The following is a 17,099-nucleotide window of genomic DNA, read 5'->3' as shown; positions in this document are numbered from 1 at the left end:
AACAAACCACCACAAACCATATTAAAAATATATACATGTAATATTGTTTGTGAGAGAATGGTTCCACCTTAGCCGTCCGCTTGGCCGTTTGCAGTCTCAGGCCTCCCATCTGAACTTTAGGCTTACAACGGGGTACGCCCATTTCCCTTAAATCCGCTGATGCCACATAGACTGTGGCATTAGTCACTCTCTCTAGCTAGTATATATAATATAAATACTATCAAAACAAACCAAAAATATAATCATAACATAGACTATCATATATATCTTAATATTACACTAGCTATATATCAAACTCCCTTGATCACCAAACCGGAGACCTCACTGGAATCCCGACGGCCACCCGTCCAAACCTCATCTCTGGCACATTGGGATTCACTCGCCTTTGTCTTTGAAAAATTGAACTCTCCAACTTGACCACCACATTGACAACACCATGCCCCCTTGACCCATCTCTCTTCCTCAACCTATAACTCAGCGTCCTCGCCGTCCCAACGGGCGAAAACCCATCGACAATATCACCCGCCGGGATCCCACACCACCCTAGTAACCTAGGACCCAACAAGAACCTATTGGTGTACAATTGCAAATAAATGTAGGAGCTTTTATTGTAGAAGAAGCTAGCATCAATAATATTGGAAAGATCAAACTTGTCACCCCATGTGGGATTGACACCGCCTTCATGGTCCACCGTGGTGGTGTACACGTGGCAGGAGGAGGGTGGTGGGGTGGTGGTGAGGGTGATGAAGGGTTTGATGTGTTGAGAGAAGAGTGATGAGTTTTTGAGACCTTGAGCTGATATTATGGTGATCTCCATTGGTGAAGTTAATATATTGTTGGTCAGAGATGGAGGAAGAGATGTGTGTGTGCGTGTGCGGGTGTGTATATATATGTATGTATGTGGTGGAGATGAGGACGGTGGGAGTGGTGGTGGTGGTTCCAGGGAGGTGCCGGGAGAGTGTGGGAGTAGCTTCCTTGTTAGTGGATGAATGTTTCAATACTTATGGATATTTGATTAGTTTCCATGTTGCTTCCTAATTTCCACACTAAATATAAAAGCATACCTTTTCTCATTGGATTAACCCGTATGAAAAAGTAGCTAGACATTTTACGGGGTTGTTTTATATTATTCGTTAATATTATTTATAAATTTTTGGATTTTAATTTTATTTATAGTAAGAAAGTTAATAATATAATTTCGGTTTTGATGATAAAAGAGTATCACAAATAAATATAATGTTATATCTGATTTAAAAGCTATTTGGATTTGGTGAGACTCATAACCCGCTTATTTTTTTTTTCTATAAAACTGTTTATTAATTATATACAATATCTTCTTTTTTTAAATCGAATGTTAATTTTTAGTATATCCCTATTTTATAGGATTTTCATATCAAATATTTGGTAAGATTAATTTTATTTAATGAAATGTTATGACCCGTTTAAAGGCTAAATGGGTTTGGTGAGACCATACCCGTGAATTCGGGTCAAATGTAAGAGAAACCTCCATTTACAAACAAAGCAATTTGGTGGCTTGAGATAATATATGGAGCAACCAAAGAGCTTTTAAAGGTTTCGTTTATATATATATATATATATGGTAAGGTTAAAATAAAAACCCACTTGAGTTGTGAAAACTTTAGAAACTCATTCTCAATCACATGTTTTTAATTAAAGTTTAAATTTTGTGGTCCATAATTAAAGTGAATAAAAAATGTAAATATAAATATAACTTTTTCTCTCTCTTGAAAACATATATAAAAATTAGTAAATAAATGTTAAAACATAGCAAAACAATTTTTTTTTTGTTTTCGATGTTTTGTATTAAATGTTACAACATATATTACGTGTGAAAAAAAACAAAAAAAAAAAACAATGTTACAAAGGGTTTTCACAACTCAAGTGGGTTTTCATTATATACTTTCCCTATACACACACACACACACACAGAGGATTAGGTTCATTTAAGAAATATTTCTTATTGCGAGAAATGCGAGAAATGAATCCAACCAATCGTATTTTTCTTTTCTTTTATCATTTATTTAATGAAAATGGTGTTATAGTAAGAGATGTAATTTTTCATATTTGGTAAGTCATAATGTATAGAAAAGTTACAATTAATTTGGTTTCATAATTTTTAATATATAGCAAATCAAGCTATATTGAACTCTTTTTTTTTTATCAAATTCATTTTTTTCGATTTATCCATATTAAATTTTTATTCTCGTAATTTGAATTTCATACCTATATCCAAATAATGGGCGTTCCCCTGAAAAACCATACCGCCGACTGCTAAGTCGTTGTGCCACCACAAGAGCAAAACCCTCTGCGTAGCACACGGTGGGACGAAAACCAGGGTGGGCTCAGGGTTCGAACTAACAACCTTTGCATAAGGTTTAGCTCAAATGCTTCATTGTCAATATCCACCCAAAAGCGACACGAGTGCAACTTATGCAAAGATATATAAACAATAAGTATATAATTTTTGGTTTAAAATTAGTAGTCAAGAGGAAACCAACAAAAGAAAGCACAACTTATGCAATTTTCTTTATTTTTTCACTACATATAACTTTTAAACTATGTATCTTTGAAAATAAAGAAAAAAAACTATATATCTAAAGCACTTATTTTATCATTTGAAGATAAGCGTCGGTTGTGACATTCGTCAGTTTTTCGATTCGTTTTCGTATTTGTAAACCCGACCCGTTGGGTCGTTTCGATGTACTAAATATTTCAATAAAGTGATTATCGACATTTAATATTCATTATTCGATGTTCGTTGTCATTCAAGTATTTATAAATTCCCAAGCCTTAAAGTAATCAAGCCGTACGGGTTAAACACGTAAAACCGAAAACTATTTAATTTAATTATAAAGTTTAGGGTTAAAAAATGTAAACTTGAAAACTTTATTTAACTTAAAAAAGATATTTATATTATAATTTAAAGGTTCTTTAAACTTCAGGGGCTAATAGTGTAACATTTTTAATTCAATTTATATTAAAATAAAACCCTACCCGCCTCCCCCACCACCCCCGTTTTTCCGGCCACCCTCCGGCCGCCGGAAGCGGCGCCGGAGGTGACTCAAACACCACCAAACTTCGTCGTTTTAACCAAATAAATACGTAAACGTGTTTCTCCGTCAATATAAAACATTAACCAACTATTTAATTGCGTTTAACATCCGTAAATCACCCCGTAATCGTCGCCGGAAAATCTGGGTAAATCACATTAATGCATTGACGCGTATACGCTCCGATTAGTTGTATAAATAGGGACCTAAGCCTTGTTACAACTCTTTCATAACCTTCTTTCCCTCTAATTCTCTCTACAATAGTCGTAATAATCCGGCAAAGCTTCGGCTCCGGCGAGTTCTTGTTCTTCACCAAATCAACACCTTTTGAGGTAATTGTAACATGTTTTTGATTAGTTTTGATCCAATAAACAAAAACCATATACTAATTTAAACACACATGAAACAGAAACTGAGATTGAATTATTAGGGTTTATGTTCTTCATGTGAAGAAGATGAACCTGAAGTATTATATATATTTAATGTTTTTCAAATGTAAAACGAATATGACTCACAGCCCAACTGGTTAACTACATAACATGTATCCAACAGACCCGGGTTCGAAACCCGGGTCAAACGCTATTTCATTCTGAGTTTAGGGTTATGCCCTTTGGGTTAACCAAGACCGCCTTTCGGACTCGATACGAACATTATGAGTTTAGGGTTATGCCCTTTGGGTTAACCAATGCACCCGCTGTATTCATGGACCTCATGAACCGCGTGTGCAAGCCATACTTAGACAAATTCGTGATTGTCTTTATTGATGATATCCTTATATATTCTAAGTCCAAAACTGAGCATACAAAGCACCTTCATTCCATTCTTGATCTCTTGAGGAAGGAACAACTTTACGCGAAGTTCTCGAAGTGTGAATTCTGGTTGAGCGAAATTCCGTTCTTGGGGTACATAGTAAACGAAAAAGGAATTCACGTTGACCCCACCAAGGTCGAAGCCATCAAGAATTGGAAGACTCCAATCTCTCCTACTGAAGTTCGCTCGTTTCTTGGTCTCGCGGGTTATTATCGTCGCTTCATCCTTAATTTTTCCAAGATCGCTTTGCCCCTAACCGCTTTGACTCACAAAGATAAGCCTTTCGTGTGGGGGCCAAAGCAAGATGAAGCATTCCAAACTCTCAAACGTATGCTTTGCGATGCGCCGATCCTTGCTCTCCCCGAGGGCAACGAGGACTTTGTTGTTTATTGCGAGGCTTCTAACCAAGGCCTCGGTTGTGTCCTTATGCAACGAGGTAAAGTCATCGCCTACGCTTCACGGCAACTCAAAGTTCATGAAAGAAATTACACGACGCATGATCTCGAGCTTGGTGCTGTGGTTTTTGCGTTAAAAATTTGGAGACATTACCTTTATAGCACAAAATGTGTGGTATTCACCGACCACAAGAGTCTTCAACACATTTTTGACCAAAAGGATTTAAACATGCGGCAACGTCGATGGGCCGAATTACTTAGTGATTACGACTGCGAAATTCGCTACCACCCCGGTAAAGCGAATGTTGTAGCCGATGCCCTTAGCCGAAAAACTCATGTCAAATATATCTTGCTTCATAGTGTGACCGTCCAAATCGATCTCCAACTCCGAATCTTTGAAGCTCAACATGTCTCTGTCACCGAAAGTAATATGCACGACGAAATGTCTTGTGGCGCTGAGCTTCAACTCGAAACCAAGCGCAATGGTTTGTTGTATTACCTTAATCGTTTGTGGGTTCCCAATCGTGACGATCTTCGTACTTTCATCATGGACGAAGCTCATAAGTCGCGATATTCTATTCATCCCGGTGCGGATAAGATGTATTTCGACTTACGGTCCACATTTTGGTGGCCAGGTATGAAGAAAGACATTGCATTGTACGTCGCAAGGTGTCTTACTTGCGCTAAAGTTAAGGCCGAGCATCAGCGACCATCTGGTTTACTCGTGCAACCGCACATCCCGATTTGGAAATGGGAAGATGTGACCATGTATTTCGTGTTTAAACTTCCAACCACTCGAAACCGCCACGATGGAATTTGGGTTATTGTTGACCGTTTGACTAAGTCCGCGCACTTCATTCCGATCAATGAAAAATTCTTGGTTGATCAACTCGCTCAGATCTATGTCCAACGTATCGTGTGTCGTCATGGTGTACCCTTGCGTATTATTTCTGATCGTGATAGTCGTTTTACTTCTCACTTTTGGTCATCTTTGCAAACCGCGTTGGGAACTCGTTTGGACCTTAGCACCGCCTATCATCCTCTAACCGATGGGCAATCCGCGCGGACGATTCAAACGCTTGAGGATATGCTTAGGTCTTGTGTTTTGGATTTTGGTGGAAACTGGGATTCTCATCTTCATCTGATTGAGTTCTCCTACAATAACAATTTTCATACGAGCATCGGTATGGCTCCATTCGAAGCACTCTATGGTCGTAAGTGTCGTTCTCCGATTTGTTGGAATGAGATTGGTGAAAGCCAAATCACCGGTCCCGAACTTGTCCAAGAGACCACTGATCGAATCGCGCAAATTCGACAAAATCTCTTAGCCGCTCGTAATCGCCAAAAGAGCTATGCGGATAATCGTCGACGACCTCTCGAGTTTAATGTTGGTGATCGTGTTCTTCTCAAGGTATCTCCTTGGAAGGGTGTTGTTCGTTTCGGTAAGAAAGGCAAACTATCTCCTCGATATGTTGGACCTTTCAAAATTCTCAATCGTGTTGGTAGCGTGGCCTATACTCTTGAACTTCCGCAAGAACTCGCGAATGTTCACCCGACGTTTCATGTGTCGAATCTTAAGAAATGCTTAGCTGAGGAAAATCTCCATATACCACTTGACGAAATGCGCATCGATGAATCTATGCACTTTGTTGAGAAGCCGGTGGAAATCATGGACCGCATGGACAAAGAGACCAAACGTAGCCGTATACCTTTGGTAAAGGTTCGCTGGAAATCTAAACGAGGCGCTGAATTTACTTGGGAGCGGGAAGACCAAATGCGAACTAAGTATCCCCATTTGTTTGATATGGATTCTTTAACCTAATTTCGGGACGGAATTTTCAAAAGTAGGGAATGCTGTGACATTCGTCAGTTTTTCGATTCGTTTTCGTATTTGTAAACCCGACCCGTTGGGTCGTTTCGATGTACTAAATATTTTAATAAAGTGATTCTCGACATTTAATATTCATTATTCGATGTTCGTTGTCATTCAAGTATTTATAAATTCCCGAGCCTTAAAGTAATCAAGCCGTACGGGTTAAACACGTAAAACCGAAAACTATTTAATTTAATTATAAAGTTTAGGGTTAAAAAATGTAAACTTGAAAACTTTATTTAACTTAAAAAAGATAATTATATTATCATTTAAAGGTTCTTTAAACTTCAGGGGCTAATAGTGTAACATTTTTAATTCAATTTATATTAAAATAAAACCCTACCCGCCTCCCCCACCACCCCCGTTTTTCCGGCCACCCTCCGGCCGCCGGAAGCGGCGCCGGAGGTGACTCAAACACCACCAAACTTCGTCGTTTTAACCAAATAAATACGTAAACGTGTTTCTCCGTCAATATAAAACATTAACCAACTATTTAATTGCGTTTAACATCCGTAAATCACCCCGTAATCGTCGCCGGAAAATCCGGGTAAATCACATTAATGCATTGACGCGTATACGCTCCGATTAGTTGTATAAATAGGGACCTAAGCCTTGTTACAACTCTTTCATAACCTTCTTTCCCTCTAATTCTCTCTACAATAGTCGTAATAATCCGGCAAAGCTTCGGCTCCGGCGAGTTCTTGTTCTTCACCAAATCAACACCTTTTGAGGTAATTGTAACATGTTTTTGATTAGTTTTGATCCAATAAACAAAAACCATATACTAATTTAAACACACATGAAACAGAAACTGAGATTGAATTATTAGGGTTTATGTTCTTCATGTGAAGAAGATGAACCTGAAGTATTATATATATTTAATGTTTTTCAGATGTAAAACGAATATGACTCACAGCCCAACTGGTTAACTACATAACATGTATCCAACAGACCCGGGTTCGAAACCCGGGTCAAACGCTATTTCATTCTTTTTCTGATCATCTGTTTATTATTATTATTAATATTAAATAAAACCATTAAACTGTAATACTATATATGTATATTTACAACCAAGATCTTAACGAATATGAGGCCTAGCTCAGTTGGTTAAACATGAAACTAATAACCTCCGAACCCGGGTTCGAAACCCGGGTCAGTCATGTTTTTTTATATATATTATTTAATAACAGTTTATTTATTTATAACTAATAAATCATTTTAAGCAATTAAAAATCAAAATAAAATTATAAAATTTTTTTAAGTTAAATAAAAATTATATAAATTAACTATAAAATGTATCTCACCATTTTACACTAGAAACCGAGTTTTTCATTCTCGTAAGCCGTAACCAAAAATCGTATATTAATTGCGACGTAAACTTTAATATATTAAAAATCATCTCGTTAAAACAAAAATTATATTTTTTCGACTTGTAAACATTAGTTCAAGTATTTCAAACATACAAAATTCGTATCCCCGCCGTTAAAATAATTAAACCATATTAATAACCGATTTCCGTTAAAACATAAATAATAATATAATAATCTAAGAGCCATAGGATTCGTAATAAAATTATAAAATAATAACTAAATTCTAAAAATTATTCGTGCAATTAAATAACTTTAGAATCCCGTTAGAATAGCCGTTAGAAGTCGTGTTTATTCTTATTTATAGTTCGTACGGATTGACCGCTTCGGTTTCCTTTGACGCCTTCAAGTTATTCTTATTCCTTTTTCACTACAACTACTAAGGTGAGTTTTTCACCACCCCTTTTTAATGTTTTAATGTTTTGGGGTAGCATATGTATCCTTATAAAGATTCAAGTATTATTTCTTCTATTAAAAAACTACAACTCGTATATGGACTTGTGTGTTACTTGTATTACTTGCACGATTGGGAATCCTCATTAAGTATGATCATACGCCCCCCCTTTGCACTCTGGTCCATTTGTATCGAGTGGAAAAGGGCCTCATTATCCAAGTACGTTGGTTGTTACCAATTGGAAAGGACCTTACTTGCGCGATTATCCAAGTACGTTGGTTGTACCAACTGGAAAGGACTTACTTGCTCGTTTATCACATGTATATGAATTGTATGGTTTTTATGTACGTATTTAAACTGTGGAAACTCACCAGCTATATTTATAGCTGACCATATTTTATACATATGTTACAGGTACCGTGATTAGAGGTTGAAGTATTGAAGACACTTAGATTACTTAGGGTATTTCAATAAAAGAACTATTGTTATGGTTATGTTTTGGTTTGAACTTGTATTGTTACTTTCGAACTTGTGTTACTTGGCTTATTAAATGAATTAATGTTATTATGGTCACTTAATAGTGCCACGTGTGTTTGAGCAATCTGTACGTCACACTCGGGCGTTTCCGCTTAAGCCAGGGTGTTACATCGGTCTATTAGTGGGCAAAAATAAGAAGGATGAGAAGAATTTGTAGAAAAATAAATAAAAAAATAAAACCCTAAATAAAAAATGAAAAATTAATAATAAAAAAAAATTATAACTTAAAATTTAATAAGAAAACAAAAAATATAAAAGATACAAAAAATGTTTTCACCGTCTTCCTCGTTTACCAAAAAAAAAACAATGTTGAGAAAAAAATGTTATTGTGTTTATTTTCGTCATTGATTGTGTCTTTTTTTCTTGATATTGTGTCTTTTTTTCTTGATATTGTGTTATATTACTCAACAGTGTGTAATATTTTGTTCGGTATTGTGTTATATTTTGTGACATATTGTGTCTTTTTTTATTTGTCATTTTGTTGTTTGTGTATTTTTAGGCATTGGTCTTTTCTGCGTTTTGTTTTGTTTTTTTTTAGAACGGAATAACAGGGGAAACATTTTGGTTATTTAAATTTTTTCGTTTTTTTACTTATGATTTTTTAAGAGGTTTTTATGTCTACGTTTTCATTTTAACTTCTCCCTGACAAATAAAACTTACACTTTCATAAATATACTTGGCTAGTTGTCTTTTTCATTTATAGTCTATTCATCTAATACGTGCTTTTTGTCATAACTCATAAGGTTTGACAACTTTGTACATCAACGACCAAAATTAATACAAATAAAGTACAAGTTTGAATTTACATTTATATTTGTTCTTACATGGAGCTAACTCTTATGAGGAAATTAAAGGAACTTAAAGACTACATTAAACTTTGGAGATCGAAAACTAAAGAAAAAGAGGTTATCGAGCTTGATAGACTTATAAACGATATGGAAGTTAGAGCACAAGTTTCGGGTTTCTTGGAAGAGGAGAGAACGGTATGGGCTGATTACAAATGTAAAATTTTAACTATTAATCAACTCAAGAGGCTTGATCTTCGTCAAAAAGCAAAGGCCAAATGGGATGTAGAGGGCGATGAAAACACTCGGTTCTTCCATGGCTTCATCAATAGTAACATTAAAAGGTCTCTCTTCCAATGGTATTTGGGTGACAGAGCCACGGGCTATTAAAGAGGAAACTTTTACTTTTAAAAAAAAAAAATTTGATGAGAAACACTTCCCCAGGCCACGTTTAATTAACAACAATTTCAAATCTCTTTCGGTTGTGGACAGTTCATGGTTGGAAAGATCGATTTCTTTGGCCGAATTGAAAGACGCGGTTTGGGCGTGTGGGAATGATAAGTCTCTGGGCCCGGGCGGCTTCACCTTTAAGTTCATTAAACATTTCTGGGACGTTTTGCAAAATGACTTCTTTTTGTTCGTCAAAGAATTTGAGCGAACAGGTCTCTAATATCATGGTTGCAACTCCTCGGTTGCATGTCAAAAATTATCTCAAAAATGTTAGCGCTAAGATTAAAAAAGGTTATTCCTCAATTAGTTGGCTTTGAACAATCTGCCTATATTGAGGGACGGAATATTCTTGATGGCCATCTGATTGTTAATGAGGTCATATCTTGGGTCAAGAGTTGCCATAATAAATGTATGTTGCTCAAAGTAGATTTCGACAAAGCTTTCGACTCGGTTAATTGGGATTATTTGGACTCTGTAATGAGTCAAATGGGCTTCAGCTCTAAGTGGAGACATTGGATCTCTTCTATTCTTGTCTTGGGAAGAGCTTCAATTCTTGTTAGTGGTTCTCCAACACAGGAGTTTAACTTTAAAAGGGGGGTCAAACAAGGAGACCCTCTCGCTCCTTTTCTCTTCATTTTGGCTATGTGAAGAGGTAGGTCCCAGCAGGGCTCAGTTGGTCCCGCATGACTCACCTTGAACAGGGATGTCTGCGCAAAGACCATCTACTCCCGCAGGACCCACCATGCTCAGAGAAGCCTACGCGCAGTATGCAAGCTGCATACGCAGGGAAAAGCCTCCCAATGGAAGTAACCCGCCTGTTCCCGCAGTTGCGGATACAAGCCATCAGGGAAGGCTACCCGCACAGCATAGCTACACGCATAAGGCTTAACACTTACAAATATTCAGTGTCACCTGAAAGAATGAGCAAAGGCGGGAGGGGGAAAACTCCCGCCAAAATGGGCCAGTCCGTATGATGGAGGATCTTTTGCGTGATACCTGACGAGGTAAAGACAAAAGATCTGACCAAGAATGCGACAGCTCACTGACAGCAGCGTGGCAGACAGCACGCCACAGCACTGTGACCAATAGCCGCCGCCTGCCCACCAACTCCTGCCAGACCACGTGCCTAGCCTGCAGTTGGTAGAAGACGAAGAGTGCACGGCACGCCTGCTCTGTGTCAGCCGCTACCTATCCACCACTCACAGGTAGGGCACGTGCATAGGTTACAGTTGGTAGCGTGTTGGGCCGGCTAAACCCCTTGGAAACCCACCTTCGGCTATAAAAGACAGCAAATGGTATTATCATTTGATCATCTACTATCTCGTATAACTTACTTGATAATTGCTCTAATAGTATTCATATACTTTTATATTTAAAGAGCAATATAGACTGATTCTCACGCCGGAGGGTGGTCACAAGGAGGAACCCCCCCCCTTCTCAGTGACGAGCTCACGGTGTCTGTTTTGCAGGTTCCCTGAAGTACAACTTACTCTGCTGGACCTAACCTTCGAGGGAAACATTACTTAGCCCCCAGATTACCCATAATCTGCCCGGGGTCACTTAGTGTTTCTTCATTGGCGCCATCCGTGCATGAAGCTAGATCTACATCTTTCTCCAGTTTTTCAAAACTTCCAAGATGACTAGAGAAATTCCGGTAACCACAACCCCAGCCACTGGGGTAAACACCGGCAACACAATGTTTACAAACACTACCCCAGCCACCCAAGCTGGGGCAAGTGAAGTACATTTTACGAACACTACCCCAGTCACTCATGTAGGGGCAAGTGGAGTAAATATTCCACTGGGATTCACTGATGCCCAGCTGGAAAAACGAACTCGAGCCCCTCGCCAAACACTTGATCAAGTGAAGGCATGGGCCGAGGCACGTCAAAGAGAATTTCAGGCTGAGTTGGACGAACGCTTGCGTTCAGTCCAACAAGCTGAGGAATTCGGTAGTACTCGCCAGCACCTCAACATGAGTAGTGAGTACGAGTACTCAGACGACGAGAGGGAAGACTCCGACACCGACGCGAACCCTCGCCATAGGGCGAAAGGGAAGCGTAAGGAAACGGATCCCCAGCCAAAAAGGAATTTTGGGGAAGCATTCCAACCAGTCACGGAAAAAAGCCCGCGTGACTTCTCCAAGGCCTTTAGACCTACTGCCACAAACGCAGGAAGGTCAAAATTTGCAAGGGACATTGCAGAAGCAATCGCCCCGAGGAGTGCCAAACAAATGTCCAACATTGGCACATACGATGGTCTATCCGACCCAGATGACCATCTGAACAGGTTCATTGCGGGGGCAACCGTCAGTAACTGGACGGAACCCACGTGGTGCTACATGTTCCAGATGACTCTGGTAGGAGCAGCCAGAGCATGGTTCGACCGTTTACCGGTCCACCACATTTATGACTGGGCAGACTTCCAGAACAAGTTCAGTCAACAGTTTAGTCAACAGAGGAAGCACACTGAGGAGCAGTGGACGATCCTCAACTGTGTGAGAGAAGAGGATGAATCCTTACTGGACTTCATCACCCGCTTCAACTCCAAGAAGCTGAGTCTGGGCAACATCAGCGAAGACCTCGTTCGCGCCGCTTTCATTCAGGGCGCTGAGTACCCAGAACTTATCCGCACTCTGACAGGTAAAGACGGCATGCCATCCACATGGGATGCCATAATGACGGCAGCCAAACGCTTTGCCGAAACGGAGAAACAGCTGGGAAGAGATCTCCCCCAGAATACAAACCTCTACACACAGAGGACAAGGGAGAACAATGTGAGAACCGCCCGGCTAAACAAAAAGAGGCGGCAAGGTATTTGGCAGTCAAGGATAAACTTTGACACCCCCTCAAGCTCTCGCCCTCTGGTTGGCGGAAGGGACAACACGCACCCTTCGAACCGGAAAAAACCGTTGGACGCCACTCACCAAGAGCGTCACGGAGATATTTGCCACGGAAAAACTGCCATGGCCAAAAGCCCCAGCGATCCGACAGAAACCCAATGCGGATCAAAGCAAGTCTTGTGACTTCCATGGGACAAAGGGCCATAGCACTGAGGAGTGCACATCCTTGAGGGACATCGTCGAGACATTCGTCAAGGATGGGAGGCTCGCACACCTCGTGGCATCTATCAAGAAGGGAGGAAGGAACGACAACAGGTACAGGGGTAACGGACGAAAGCCCGTCGACATCAGCATCAACATGGTCCATGGTAAGGTCAGAGGAAGAAAGAGACCGATGACCGAACCATGCGCATGGAAGGAAGCAGAAGTGCGCTTCCCGCGAGTGCCGGGAGGCCCAAACAAAGAAGGCCCCATTGTCATTAAAAGCCAGCTGGGGCACTACATCACCTCCCGCACCCTCGTTGACAATGGCGCATCGTCGACAGTGATGTACAGGCAGTTCTTCGACAAGCTAGACGATGAAGACAAGGAACGCCTGGAGACGGTCTACGCTTCAATGGAAGGGTTTGACGGCAGCATGAACACTCCCTTGGGCACCCTATCTTTCCCCGTCACTCTCACCGATGGGAATTATTCACGCACGGAGGATGTGGATTTTGTTGTAATGAAAAAACCACATCATACGTATGACATCCTATTCGGGAGAGACGGGATGGCAAGATTCAACGCCGTGGTATCCTCAGTCCACGGCATGATGGGATGGCCAACAACTGAAGGCGTAGCGATGATCACGGGCATTCCCCAGGTATGCATCGCATCCGTCTCCTCTAAACCCAAACCGAAGATGGCCAAACAAACCATCACTGAACCTGAAAAGTGGGCATTCAATGGGAAATATCCCGATCAGGCCGTTACCATTGGCCCGACAATTGTTGATCCAACACGCACCCTACTCAAGCGCTTACTGCAGCGAAACGCAGACATCTTCGCGTGGACACCAGCCGACATGACTGGTGTACCCCGGAGTAAGGCAGAGCATAAGCTCAAATGCGATCCGGCCGTTACGCCGATCGTACAAAAGCGCAGAGTAATGGGGCCCGAGCAAACCAACGCGTGCAGAACCCAAGTCAAGGAACTCCTTGACGCGGGCATCGTGCGCGTTAGCAAATATCAAACATGGGTTGCAAATCCCGTAATGGTACCGAAGAATAACAAACAATGGCGCATGTGCATAGATTTCAAAGATTTGAATAAAGCATGCCCCAAAGATTGTTATCCGTTGCCAGAAATTGATCTCAAGGTGGATTCGGTGGCACCATTTCGCCTTAAATGCTTCTTGGATGCGTATAAGGGGTACCATCAAATCCACATGGCTGTAGATGACCAGGACAAAACCGCCTTTCGGACGCCCGATGGCACATTTTGTTATAAAATGATGCCATTCGGACTTAAGAACGCGGGGTCCACGTACCAACGACTAATGGACAAAGAGTTTCACGCCCAAATTGGGAGAAACTTGGAAGTCTATATGGATGATTTGGTCATCAAAAGCCCCGAGCCAGAGGCGATGTTGAAAGACATTGACGAAACTTTCAACACGCTCAGAAAGATAAACATGAAGCTCAACCCGAGCAAGTGTTCATTTGGGGTGGAAGAAGGGAAGTTCTTGGGAGTCATTATTACTAAAGATGGCTTCAGAGCGAACCCTGAAAAGGTCGAAGCCATTGTCAAAATGGAATCACCTACCACCATAAAACAGGCTCAAACACTGAATGGACGACTAGTCGCGCTTAACCGCTTTTTGGCAAACCATGCGTATAGGTCGTTCCCTTTTGTGTCAACGCTAAGAAATTGTTTAAAGAAAACGCACTTCCGCTGGACACCAGAAGCGGAAGCAGCTTTTCAGGAGATTCGATCACGCCTGATCGAACTCCCAACACTCACAGCACCACAAGCGGGGGAGGAGTCAATCCTATACCTCTCCGCAACAGATAGAGCAACCGGGGCAGTCCTGCTTGTAGAACGAAAAGGCATCCAGATGCCAATCTATTATGTTAGCCGCGTGCTGGCAGACGCGGAAACCCGGTACTCTACCCTGGAAAAACTAGTCTTGGCACTTATACACGCTTCACGCAGGTTGAGACGATATTTCCAGGGTCACCCAATCACTATTCTCACCAACTTCAAACTCTCAAATGTTCTAGGCAAACCCGAGTTATCGGGACGTCTAGCCAAATGGGCAATTGAATTGGGAGAATATGCGATTCAATACAAGCCGAGACCAGCCATTAAAGGCCAGGTCCTGGCTGATTTTATTGCAGAAGTCCCCGCTTCACGGGAGAAAGAGTGTCAGGAGGAGGTTCAACCCTCCCCAGCACACGAAATCAATGAGGTCTGGCGACTCTACACTGATGGAGCAGCTAGTAACGAGGGTTCAGGCGCAGGGTTAAAATTAACAAATCCAGCAGGCCAGGAATATACTTATGCTATTCGGCTGGATTTTCCAAGTACGAATAACGAAGCTGAATATGAAGCATTCCTGGCCGGATTGAGGATTGCGCGTAAAATGGGTGTAAAAAATTTGGAAGCCCATGTAGATTCCATGCTAGTGGCAAACCAAATAAACGGGACGTACACGGCTGTGAACGACACAATGGCCCTGTACCTTGCCCAGGCTAAAGCCATCATGCGCGATTTTAATGATTGTAAAGTGATACACGTCAAGCGCAGCGAAAACAAATCTGCGGATGCGTTAAGCAAGCTTGCATCACTGGCCTTCACCCACTTGGGAAAGGACATCCGCGTTGAACTCCTCGAAACACCATCAGTCCCGCACAAGGAAATTTGTGTCATCCAAACCGGTACAGAAACATGGATGACCCCAATAATAAAATACCTTGAAGCAGGAACGTTACCAGAGTCAAAGTCACAGGCAAGAAAACTACGCTGTAAAGCACTGAATTATCAGCTGGTCAATGACACCCTTTACAGACGTAACTTTCTTGGCCCATTGTTAAGATGCGTGGACAACCAAGATGCTGACTACCTCCTAAGGGAGGTTCACGAAGGCATCTGTGGAGTACACGCAGGCCCCCGCGCTGTGGTAGCCAAGCTAAACAACGCGGGATACTTCTGGCCGGGGATGCATATGGACGCGTTGGCATACATCAGAAAATGCAGATCTTGCCAGCTTTACGCACCCAACACGCATCGCCCGAAAAATGAACTTGTTCCTGTCACTTCCTCGTGGCCATTTCAGAAGTGGGCCATTGACGTGACAGGCCCATTTCCTACAGCAGCTGGGAATGTTCAGTTCCTAGTGGTAGCCATTGACTACTTCACCAAATGGATAGAAGCGAAACCTTTAGCCCAAACAACCGCAAAGCATATCAAAAAATTCATTTGGGAATTTATTATTTGTCGTTTTGGGCTTCCACAGAATTTGGTAAGCGATAATGGCACCAACTTTGCTGACAAGAAGCTACAGCAGTGGCTGAAAGAACTTCAAATCACCCACACCTTTACCTCAGTGGCACACCCGCAAGGTAACGGTGAGGTGGAAAGAGCAAATAAGAGCATCGTCGAAGGCATAAAGAGAAGACTCTTGGAACATAGATCCGGTTGGGTGGACGAGCTCCCACACGTCCTTTGGGCAAACAGAACGCTGAAGAAGACCAGTACGGGAGAAACCCCGTTCAGTCTCACTTATGGCACTGAAGCCATGATCCCAGTCGAAATCGGTCTACCCTCACCAAGGGTCTTAATCCAACCAGAAGACAATGATGCGGAAAGACGGTTAGACCTTATGCTAACCGAAGAGCGCAGAGACTTAGCCGCCGTGCGTGAAGAAAACTACAAACGACAAATGCAAAAATACTACAACACGCGGGTAAAACTCTGCAATTTCAATGAAGGAGACTACATACTGCGTAACAACGAGGCTTCGAACCAACAACGCCCAGGGAAGTTGGCCCCGATTTGGGAAGGGCCATACGTTATCAAAGAAGTCCTGGGAAAGGGCGCATACCGGCTCGAAAGGCTCGATGGCACTCCCATCCCTAGAACATGGAATGGAGCTCAATTACGCAAATGTTATATGTAGATCAATTCCAACTTGTAAAGAAAACTTCTAATGGAAATGATTCTCCTTTCATGATGTATTGATAGCTTGTAACCTATGAACTTCCCTTACGGGAAGAAGTAGTTGCGTGTGGAAGGCGGCAATACCCGCATAAACACAACGCCAAAATGTTAAAAAGTTCTAAGGAAAACCTACACGCAGGTCAGATGTAGGTATAGTTTAGCCATCCTTGTAAGTGCAAGTGACGGTCTTACCCGCACAATCACAAACAAGGAAGCCAAACTTAACTTACCATCTACCACGTTAAAAGGTTAACTTATGAACACTTAAAAAAGTTCTAAGGAAAACCTACACGCAGGTCAGATGTAGGTATAGTTTAGCCATCCTTGTAAGTGCAAGTGACGGTCTTACCCGCACAATCACAAACAAGGAAG

The 17,099-nt window shown here is 41.5% G+C and overlaps 1 protein-coding gene across 1 annotated transcript; it reads right to left on the bottom strand.

The window, feature by feature from the left end:
• Positions 1–304: 304 nt before the first annotated feature.
• LOC143636562 (BON1-associated protein 2-like) lies at positions 305–817 on the bottom strand. The gene has a single exon (XM_077104129.1). The coding sequence runs from the start codon at positions 815–817 to the stop codon at positions 305–307; it is 513 nt and encodes a 170-aa protein (XP_076960244.1).
• Between the last annotated feature and the right edge of the window lie 16,282 nt (positions 818–17,099).

The sequence above is a fragment of the Bidens hawaiensis genome, unplaced genomic scaffold, assembly GCF_021521415.1.
Source record: "Bidens hawaiensis isolate Kalapana, Puna unplaced genomic scaffold, B.hawaiensis_p1.1 tig00007998_1, whole genome shotgun sequence".
NCBI classification, from domain to species: domain Eukaryota; kingdom Viridiplantae; phylum Streptophyta; class Magnoliopsida; order Asterales; family Asteraceae; genus Bidens; species Bidens hawaiensis.
Note: the sequence above shows the minus strand (reverse complement) of the source record. Positions and strands in the feature narration are given on the sequence as shown.

Coding starts and splice junctions, on each gene's coding strand:
- LOC143636562 (XM_077104129.1), bottom strand. CDS start 817: ATGGAGATCACCATAATATCAGCTCAAGGTCTCAAAAACTCATCACTC.